A 10,850-nucleotide genomic window follows, 5' to 3' on the forward strand; every position below is an offset into this window, starting at 1 on the left:
CCACATGGGCAGGGAAAAAACCCAGCACTGCTGCTGTTCCTACGGTGGCCGAGAAGTGCATAACACATTAACAAATCCAAAAACACATTAACAAATCCAAAAAACACAACGACAAGTCAGACAAACCGGAAAAGGTAGGTAGGTTTGTAAATGGAAACTTACAGATCATTGGACAAGACACCTGTCACTCACCTGTATATCTTGACTGACAGGTGTCTTGTCCAATGATCTGTAAGTTTCCCTTCGCAAACTATACCTACCTTTTCCGGTTTGTCTGGCTTGTCGTTGTGTTTTTGGATTTGTTAATTTGGTTTTTAATTTGTTATTTTGTTTTTGGATTTGTTAATGTGTTTTGCACTTCTCGGCCACCGTATGTTCCTGTACTTTCTCTACTTACCTTCAACAAGAGAACTCCATCTAACTGTGCTGAGATACAGAGAGATGCTTATGGAACCATGTGGAGTTGGATATAAAACACTTACGGCATAGCACGCTTTTGTAACTTTTGACCAGTAGGTGGTGATAGCAAATCAGTTTCATAGCTTAACATCATGGTCCAGAAAAAACTAATCTCCACTCAAGGAATCCAAAGATATCTGGCATTTAGATTTTCGCACATGATTATCATAATGTGCTTTCATATTAAACCCAAATTCAGCCTGATGGTGGCACTAGAGTGGCAGACACGCCCCAATCATTGCCCATTTCTACATTGACAGTTCTATGGGCTGCTGTAGACCCTCTAGCCTGAAGCTAGTTTTGGGTGCTTTGCTGTTTGACCCGGGGTCCAGCTTTAGAAAGAGTCCTGATGGTTCTTCTTTAAGTGAACAATGACTCTAGTGTAGACGTGTAGACTCCTGCACAGTCAGGGTGCTTGCACAGGATTCATCTGAGCTCAGGATGGAAAACCTTATCCAAGGTTCTGAATATCAAGAGTTCAAGGGTGTTTTTACTTTATCATTGTGGGTGAATGTGTGAAGATAATGGCCATAAAAACTTCTAAAACATTTCATCCTGTTCATGGAGGTGGTGAGTCCATAGTCTAGAAGAAAGCATGATTTGAGGCAGGGACACACTCTGGATGGGACGGAGTTCCACACATTAAATTGAAGATAAAAGTATTGATAGTAAAGAGCCAACTTGCTCAAAACAGTAGAATAGATTTTTGACAAATATAAGCAGGTAATTGGTGATGTAACCAGGAGTGTAGTGTTCTGGTAAGGTTCTTTGCATGGAAACCAGAGAAAACCTACATGCACACAGGCAGAACATGTAGCTTAAGTTTAGGATCAAACCTGGACATACTCTTCTATACTCTGTTTCAGTGGAACATGACAAGACTTCCAACAAAAACCCCATCTTTATATCAGAACTTTAATTCAGCTGTATATATTATATAGAACCTACACAATATATACACTTTATATTACACAACACACACAACCAGAACACTAATGAAGTTCATTTTACTTCAACAACAAACTAAATGTAGATATGATTCCAGGCCTGTGAAGACGCTAACAGTGTGAAAAAATAAACATCAATCTGAAGATCAGTCCCAGATACTCTACAGAATCAGTCTTTCCCTCTAAATTCTGCAGAACATTTTCAAAAGATGTTTCTGATTATATTTATTTTATTATATTAGAATTGAGTAGGAATTACCAGTATGCTTCTGATCTGTAGTGTGTATCGTTACTTCCACTAGTAAATCTACAGGATTCTTTAATCCCTTCAGTAAAATGTGTAAATGAGAAAAAGCCGTGGATCAGCACCAAGTCCTCTTTATTGGGGACTCCTCCTGAGAATCTTCCACTTCATTACACACCTAATACACATTCTATTTTCCTAAACATTCCAAAATCAAAAACACAGTAAAGGAAGTAGAAGATTTGAAAGTCTATGCGTTAACGTGGTTGCTGTTGCAGGAATTCGATATTTTCCGAGGTGTGAATTTCAGTTTGATGGGATCTTCAGGAGCCAGAAGGCCGCTGTTGTTCAGCTTCAGAGGAACCTAATTAGAAGAAGAAAAAATTAAGAATGATACCTACAATTCATAAAAAGTAAACTATGTAAAGTCCATTATTCTATTTTGGGTGAACGTTAGCGAAGATGTTATCAGTGTTAGTACCATCTGTACAAAGTTTACATGGTTAATAATAGAAGATCCTGACCTTCGTTTCCTCGGAAAGACTGATGTCAAATCTCCGCAAAATTTCAACAGCAGCTAACTTCATGATTATTAGGGCAAACCTCATCCCGATGCAGTTTCTGGGTCCTAAACCAAATGGCATGTAGGCATACTGCTCAATGTTCTCCTTATTCTCCTGAGTGAACCTGAAACAACACGGAGGGTCAATACACACCATGAATAAAATATTCGCAAAACCCTATTCAGACAGGATTATATTTACATGGGAAACTGGTCTATTTACATCCTTTGCAGATAATCCTGGTATTATTTATCTGGGTCACTTCTGACCATGGTTTTCTCCCTGTTGCTGAGAACATTTACGACCCAATAACTAAACAGTTTTGACTCATATTTTGACTTGTATTTAGACTTTGCTCAACAACTTGAGCACATTACGTCTTGATACTCTGGGAGGCCATTAGGATTACAAAGAAACTATCATCAATCAAAACAGCACAATCATAAAAGCTGATTGAAATGGTTAAGTTTTGTCATCCATATTCTATACCTCTTATCCTACCTAGAGTCTAAGATAAGCCTGGAGCCTCGGGTGAACCCGAATCCCAGGGAACTTAGAGGGAAAACTTAAGTGGGGTCCCAATCCATCAAACCCCAAACCATTCACACGCTACAATCGTAAAATTCTAATCAGCCTCCAATGCTTCGAAAAGTCTGAGGAATCCAGAGAACCCAGTGTAAACACCCAAAGCAGATGGAGACCATGCAAACTCCACACACACAGGGCAGAAGTGGTATTTAAACTACTAATTCCCCCCAAATTGCAATTATATCGCAAGTTCCTCAATTGTCTAACTTTTCACTCTAACAATCATTGTTTCATGACCACAAAACTATCTGCAGGACCACACCGTAAATTGCCTTCCAGATAATTATGGCATTTAGCAGATGCCCAAACCAGTCCAATGCCTGAACCACTGAGCTACATCTTCCACCCAGAGATGACCGTTTTTTTCATTGAGGAGCTCAAATATGGCTGAAGGCAATTTTTTAAATGGTGGACTGAATGATTCTTGTTTAAGAAATGAATTTAAATCAATTTCTTTCCCGTCATTTTTTTTTTCAAAAGCTGCTTCCTACCTCTCAGGATTGTAGGTCTCTGGATCAGTCCAAAATTCGGGGTCTCTATGTAGGGCATAAATGGGGACCATAACGACGGTGTCCTTTGGGATTGTAAGACCGTTTATCTCAATGGTTTTCTTGCAGATTCTTTCGAGACGAAGAGCAACCGGGTACAACCTGAGGGACTCGTTCAGAGCAGCATCCAGATAATCCATGTTCATTATCGTGTCATAATCAACCACAGCCTGAAAACCAAAAGACAAAAGATATATAAGCCCACTTCTGTCTCTGTTTTTGTTCTACATACAGGTGAGAAATCTGAATCTGTTTACAAATCCTTCAGAATCACCTAGTGACAGGATCCCAATCCCTGGAGTCACGTGGGTCAGTGGGGATTCTGTCTTTTGCGGAATCCCTCGGTTCAGGTTGATCAGCCAGGAAACATATAGGACCCGTAAAAATAAGTCTCTTGGGTTTCTAACCATGCAAGAAGTTTCCTGAACAACTCAGACAACTACTTGTTGCTAAGGTTATTTGCTAAAAACAACTTAGAACAACTAAATGGTATAATTTACTATTTTTATTAATATATGATGTTGTTGTTAGTAACAAATAATTACGAATACAGAGTCGCTCAATCTCTAGTCTCACTCAGTCCCCATGTAAACCCCTTTCTCTGTTTCCATGGAAACCAGTCTTAGTCTCAGTCTGAGCTCAGGATATGACCACCATGAATTGTCCACCTCTATACCACATTTTATGCATACGGTATATAAGTCATTCACCTGGTTAGGGAAAGTTTCATCGATTTCCTTCTGCAGTTTCTTCATGGTCTCTGGATTACTGGCCAGATTGAAGAAGAGGAACGATAGAGTGCTGCTGCTCGTCTCATAACCAGCAAAGATGAAGATCATGGACTGGGACAGGATCTCATGATCATTCAGACCTTCACACACACACACACACACACACACACACACACACACACACACACACACACACACACACACACACACACACACACACACATTTCTTTACTAGGACCATTTTCATTGTCAATTTTAAAACATTTCAAAAGCTTCTTGACTTCTCGACTTGATCCCAGCTGCCACTGGTGACCAGGGGTTTCGGTGTGTAGCAGATAGCCCCCTTAAGCCAGTAACGCTTAGTGTTATTTAGAAATTCTTATTTGTACTTTTTCTTTTTAAAACACATTGATCTCAAATTGGGAGATCAGTCATGTGCCTCAAACCCATCTCTGTAGTCATCTCTTACAGACACAGACGTTCCCATCCACAGAACAGATGTCACATTGCCAGTAACCTCATCTACCCTCCCCTGTCTCAATCTCAAACAGTGGTGGTAGGTGGGCTCTGGAATCGCCAGTCTGCTGTGAGGAAAGCTGATTTTATCACAGGCTTGGCTTCCCACTACACCTTCGACTTTCTGGCACTTACTGAGACCTGGATATCCCCACAGAACACTGCTACACCAGCTGCTCTGTCTTCTGCCTATGCTTTCTCTCACTCACCAAGAGAAACCGATAGAGGTGGTGGTACAGGTCTACTTTTATCACGGAAATGGTGTTTCACACCTCTCCCTTTGTCTCATCTAACCATGTCTTCTTTTGAATTCCATGCAGTTTCAGTTCCCTCTCCAATCAACCTTTTCATCATTGTCATCTATCGCCCTCCTGGTCCCCTAGGAAACTTCCTAGAAGAGATGGACACACTCCTCAGTACTTTCCTCTCTGACAGCACCCCGCTGACAGTTCTTGGTGACTTCAACCTCCCATCCGACAAACTTCAGTCATCTTACCTCTTGCCTTTTCTGAATACCTTCTCCTTGACATTTAACAGCTGCCCTCCAACACACAAGAGAGGAAATGTCCTGGACCTGGTTTTCACTCAATCTACTCCAGCTACAGACATGACTGCCACTCCACTTCCAATCTCTGATCATCACCTGGTTTCCTTTTTAATCACTCTTCCCATCAACCTAAAAATAATTTACATGTCTCTCTTATCCGTCCTAACCTTCACTCCATCTCTCCCTCCTCTGTAGCTTCCTGTACTCTTTCATCTCTTCCTGACCCTGACTCCTTTTCCTCTCTACCCTTAGATGTTGCTACGGACTCCTTCCTCTCATCTTTTTCCTCAACCATGGACCTCCTCTGCCCTTTGACTACAAAACCCAAGAAGTCTTCTTGTCCAACACCGTGGCTGTCAGAAGTTTTGCGCAACAATCGACGAGAACTCAGATCAGCAGAAAAGAAGTGGAAAAAATCACAGCTCAATGTAGACCTCGCATCTTACCGCACACTCCTGACCAAATTTTCTTTTGAGGTGACTTCTGCTAAAACTTCCTTCTACAAGGAAAAGCTTGAGGCCTCTGCACAAGATCCTCGTAAGCTCCACAACATCTTCTCTTCACTACTCAACCCCCCTGCTGCACCTGCTCCATCCTCCCTGACTGCTAATAACTTTGCCTCCTTCTATGACGAGAAGATTAAGAAAATCTGCCAGACCTTCACTTCCTCCCCAACCATGACTACACAACACAGCCGACAATCCACTACATCTCTTAAGCTTTTCAACCCTATCAGAAGATGAGACACTGCAAGTCATCCAATCTTGCAATCCCACCACCTGTCCTCTGGATCCAATCCCCTCAACTATGCTTCAGACCATCACACAAGAACTCCTGCCCTTCATCTCCACAATCATCAATGGTTCATTAACATCTGGCTATGTACCAACTACCTTCAAGCAAGCAAGGGTCATTCCCATCTTGAAGAAACCTGCTCTGGATCCATCAGACATCAACAACTACAGACCGGATTCACTTCTCTCCTTTCTTTCTAAATCTCTGGAACGCACTGTTTTTAACCAACTGTCTGTTTATCTCTCACAGAACAACCTCCATGATCCGAACCAGTCTGGGTTCAAAGCGACACATTCCACAGAGACGGCCCTTTTGGCTGTTTCTGAGAAACTGCATGCTGCTCGATCAGCCAAGCTGTTATCTGTACTAATCTTTCTGGACCTTTCTGCAGCATTTGACACAGTCAACCACAAGACACTTTTGTCAACCCTCAGGCGCCTCGGTATCTGCGGAACAGCATGGGAATGGTTTGCTTCCTACCTGGAAGGTTGCTCATACCAGGTAACATGGAGGTAACAATATAACATCTATATTGTAATTTCTGGATTTTTTTTTTTAGATTATGTCTTTCACAGTGGACATGCACCTACGATGACAATTTCAGACCCCTCCACGATTTCTAAGTGGGAGAACTTGCAAAATATCAGGGTGTTCAAATACTTATTTTCCTCACTGTAAGTACACTTCAAGGCTCTTATCTGTTCTGGCACCGAGGTGTTGGAATGAACTTCTCCTAGATGTTCGTACAGCAGAGTCCCTGAATATCTTCAAGCGACGACTGAAGACCTACCTCTTCCTACTGAAATACTTAAATTAGCACTTTTCAAGTTTGTAGAATTCAAGAGTTATATTTATATTAAGTTTGTAATCTTCACAGTGTAGAGACTCGAGAAGAGAGTCTAGAGACTCAAAGCACTTTTGTACGTCGCTCTGGATAAGGGCGTCTGCTAAATGCCGCAAATGCAAATGTAAATGTGTGACACGAGGTGGCAACAAAACGCAAAATACGAAACTAGCCCAAAAAAATCCTCTTTAAGGACACAATTGACAATTCTTTTTCTCAGCCTTTACTCTCACCATGGTGCACATGCATTTCTCTTCACTATAACGTGGGAAAGCAGAGACACCACGAGGACCTACTTTATTTAGAATTGTAGCTTGACGGCATCATTTCTAATAAATGTATAAAACCCTAATCATGTTTGATGTTTGAGAGATTATTTACTAAAGGAAATACCTTTATTGGTCTCTTTGCTCAGATCCTCTGATTTTTGAGAATCGATCATCAGCTGCATGATGTCCACTCGTTTCTGCAGAACATCAGAGATGCAATGAAACCTCAATAATATCTGATGGAGTGTAAATGAGTTTCTGGTTTTGTACCTTATGATCCTGAGCCACACGTTCAGACTTGATCTTTTGCAGTGAGGCGTAAAAGAAATCCGTCACTGCAGTCGGGAAAAAGGCGAAATTCATTTTCTCCAGCAGAGGAGCGATGAAGGGGAACAGAGCTGATCGCAAACACAACAGAGGTCTGAACAACTCATCTGATGTGGAGTCTTATCAGTAACAACAAGCAGATACACAGCAATTATCAACAGAAATCTGATGAATTAATTACCGACAGCGAGGAACAGAGGATTAAGAAAATCAAACTTCAGCATTTTCTTGATGTTGGAGACGAATGGATCTTTAGGGTTGTTCAGGGAGTCGATATCGACACTGAAGGCTGTGCTCGTCACCACATCCATACTGTACGCTCCGAAAAACCTCAACAAAAACATCATCACATTAACACACACACACACACACACGAATGTTGTGAGTTATGTGTAACACCACAGTAGGATGGTTTACTCTTTAATATCTGCTGATTCTCCTCGCTCTGACGTCTTCTTCAGATTTTCAACCAGTGTGTGAGAATGTGACTTCATGATTCCAAACATCTGAGAAACAAGAAATAACATCTACTGTTATACACACACACACACACACACACACACACACACACACACACACACACACACCTCCTTCAGTCTGCCGCTGGTGAACGATGGAGAGAGAACACCCCTGATCCTCCTCCAGTCCTCGTCCTCCACGATGGACACGGCGTCGTACAGAGGACCATTTAGACCGAAATTCTGAGAGAAATAAATAAATAAATTCTACATTAGACTCACTCTCACAGATCTACTAGTTCTAGATCAGATGGATTGGATTCAATATACATGTTCTAGTCTTTACAGCTGTTTTTCCATTTTTTTCATTCCACTTGTCTCTTAATTAACCTATACACAGAGATATACAGAGAGACTGGTATAGGGTGAGACAGGTGTATGGCATGGCAGGTGTATGGAGAGACAAGTTTTCTACATTCACCTGTCTCTCCATACACCTGTCTTTCCATATGCCTGTCTCTCTGTATACCTGTCTTTCCATACACCTGTCTCCAAATACACCCGTCTCCCTGTATACCTGTCTCTCCATACACCTGTCTCTCCTTTCACCTGTCTTCTGTATCCCTGTCTCTCCATACACCTGCCTCTACATATACCTGTCTCTCCTTTCACCTGTCTCTCTGTATACCTGTCTCTAATACACCCATCTCTCTGTATACCTGTCTCTCTCTCAGTCTGTAAAGAGTGTAAGTGTGTAAGAGTGTGTGTGGTCTCTCACAGTCAGTATTAAGTTTAAAAGTGTGAGAGTATAAGAGTGTAGTGTGTGTGGTGTTTGTGAGAGTGTGTAGTGATAGTGTGAGAGTGTATAAGTGTGTATAGTGTGTGTGGTCTCTCACTCGGCGGTTGGTGAAGAGAGAGTAACACTCTTTAATCAGGACGGTTTTGATGATGTCGGTGTCCAGCACACAGAAAACTGCCTCTCTGGCATCATATATCCTGTAATTAACATCATAAACATCAACATTCTCATGTGACTGCAACATTCCACAGACAAAAAACAGATGTTTTATCAAAAAGTTTGGAGATTCGCTCTGTTTACAAGAAAATACTTTATTTATCTACGTTTCCACAATATCACCTTCAAAACAGTCCCCTTGCACAGTAATACAGCGCCCCCTGCGTTTTCTAACACCATTAGTCTCCAAACTTTTGATTCCACTTTGTATATGAAGCCTGAGAGCTGTTAGCCTGATTAGCCGTTAGCATTAGTGAGAGTAGAACTGCCTGATAAATTTATATTTTAACAGATAACACCATATATATTTATCTGCTATGCACAGCACACATAATATAGCATTCTATATATAATAATATTATACAAAACTTTCCATTTCCCCGAACCTGTTAAATATGTTGCTGAACATTTTGATAGAATTCGTTGATAGCTGCGTAACACTTTAATGCTAAACACACACTAACACACTCACCCCCAGATCTTTCCGTACTTCTGAAAACACTCCATATCAAAATTATGGATTCCCTAAAAAACAGAGAGAAATATTGTGTAATTAAAAATAATCTACACAATCACAATATACTTCTAATGTACGTTTTTTAATTTTACCATAATGTTTATTTACAGTGTAAACTCACCTTACGGTACTGTAACATGGTTCCCAAAAATGGTAACGGTTTAGGACCAGGAACTCCCAAACGCTTAAAGACCCCATACGGCCAGGTTCCGTACCTGAAAACACAACACAACTGATTCAAAAGGAAGTTAAAACGTTATAATCCAGTCATTAGTGTTACTCAGGTCAGGTGACTCTCAGTGTCCCACCCCGGATAAATGAGGAGGTTTGTGTTATGAAGGACATCCAGCGTAAAACATGCGCCAATTTAACCATGCGGATCAGGAATCAGAATTTCATAGTGGATCGGTCAAGGCCCGGGTTACCAACAACGACCACAACCATTACCATTAACAGTAGCACAACCATTATTGTGCTACTGTTGGCTGAAGGAGGAGAAGGAGAGGAGGAAGACGTCTACAGAGACGGCAAGGAAAGGAGAAGTGGAGGAAAGTGGAGGTTCGGGTTGGTACTATGACTGGTAAAGGGAGAGAGGGAGCTGATATGATGGAGAGGAGAAAGGTAGATATGTTGTGTGTTCAGGAGACCAAGTGGAAAGGGAGTAAGGCCAGGAACATTGGAGGTGGGTTTAAACTGTTTTATCATGGTGTGGATGGAAAGAGAAATGGTGTAGGGGTGATTCTGAAGGAAGCGTACAGTAAGAGTGTAGTGGAGGTGAAGAGAGTTTCTGATAGAGTGATGAACGTGAAGCTGGAAGTTGAAGAGGTGATGATAAATGTCATCAGTGTTTATGCTCCACAAGTGGGTTGTGAGATGAAGGAGAAGGAAAGATTCTGGAGTGAATTAGATGAAGTGGTAGATGGTGTACCTAGGAATGAAAGATTGGTGATTGGGGCAGACTTTAATGGGCATGTAGGTGAAGGGAACAGAGGTGATGAGGAGGTGATGGGTAGGTATGGCTTTAAGGAGAGGAATGTGGAAGGGCAGATGGTGGTAGATTTTGCTAAAAGGATGGAAATGGCAGTGGTGAACACTTATTTTAAGAAGAAGGAGGATCACAGGGTGACGTATAAGAGTGGAGGAAGGTGCACACAGGTGGACTATGTTTTATGTAGGAGATGCAACCTGAAGGAGATTGGAGACTGTAAGGTGTTGGCGGGGGACAGTGTAGCTAGACAGCATCAGATGGTGGTCTGTAGGATGGTGGAGGTGAAGAAGAGGAGGAGAGTGAGGACTGAAAGAAGAATAAGATGGTGGAAACTGAAGGAGGAAGACTGTAGTGTGAGGTTCAGGGAAAAGGTCAGACAGGAGCTCGGTGGTGGTGAAGAGGTGCCGGATGATTGTGAAACTACTGCAGGAGTGATGAGGGAGGCAGCTAGAAAGGTTCTTGGTGTAACATCTGGAAATAGAAAGGAAGACAAA

The 10,850-nt window shown here is 41.7% G+C and overlaps 2 protein-coding genes across 2 annotated transcripts in view; one reads left to right on the plus strand and one right to left on the minus strand.

Annotated features, from left to right (window-relative positions):
• Positions 1-1,355: 1,355 nt before the first annotated feature.
• LOC310715343 (cytochrome P450 3A30-like) overlaps positions 1,356-10,850 on the minus strand; it is a 12,866-nt gene continuing 3,371 nt past the window's right edge. Inside the window, exons 2-13 of the mRNA XM_083521719.1 lie at positions 9,490-9,583; positions 9,324-9,376; positions 8,733-8,832; positions 7,966-8,079; positions 7,796-7,884; positions 7,560-7,708; positions 7,322-7,449; positions 7,176-7,248; positions 4,060-4,220; positions 3,293-3,519; positions 2,175-2,337; positions 1,356-2,014 (exon numbers count right to left, since the gene is read on the minus strand). Of these exons, the coding sequence (XP_083377845.1) occupies positions 1,901-2,014; positions 2,175-2,337; positions 3,293-3,519; positions 4,060-4,220; positions 7,176-7,248; positions 7,322-7,449; positions 7,560-7,708; positions 7,796-7,884; positions 7,966-8,079; positions 8,733-8,832; positions 9,324-9,376; positions 9,490-9,583 (1,465 nt within the window). The 3' untranslated portion in view covers positions 1,356-1,900. The remainder of the gene's footprint in view (positions 2,015-2,174; positions 2,338-3,292; positions 3,520-4,059; positions 4,221-7,175; positions 7,249-7,321; positions 7,450-7,559; positions 7,709-7,795; positions 7,885-7,965; positions 8,080-8,732; positions 8,833-9,323; positions 9,377-9,489; positions 9,584-10,850) is intronic.
• LOC310715501 (craniofacial development protein 2-like) overlaps positions 9,825-10,850 on the plus strand; it is a 2,538-nt gene continuing 1,512 nt past the window's right edge. Inside the window, exon 1 of the mRNA XM_083521951.1 lies at positions 9,825-10,850. This exon is cut by the window's right edge and continues 471 nt beyond it. Within this exon, the coding sequence (XP_083378077.1) occupies positions 9,942-10,850 (909 nt within the window). The 5' untranslated portion in view covers positions 9,825-9,941.

The sequence above is a fragment of the Silurus aristotelis genome (genome assembly GCF_946808225.1).
Source record: "Silurus aristotelis genome assembly, chromosome: 20".
Lineage (NCBI taxonomy): Eukaryota > Metazoa > Chordata > Actinopteri > Siluriformes > Siluridae > Silurus > Silurus aristotelis.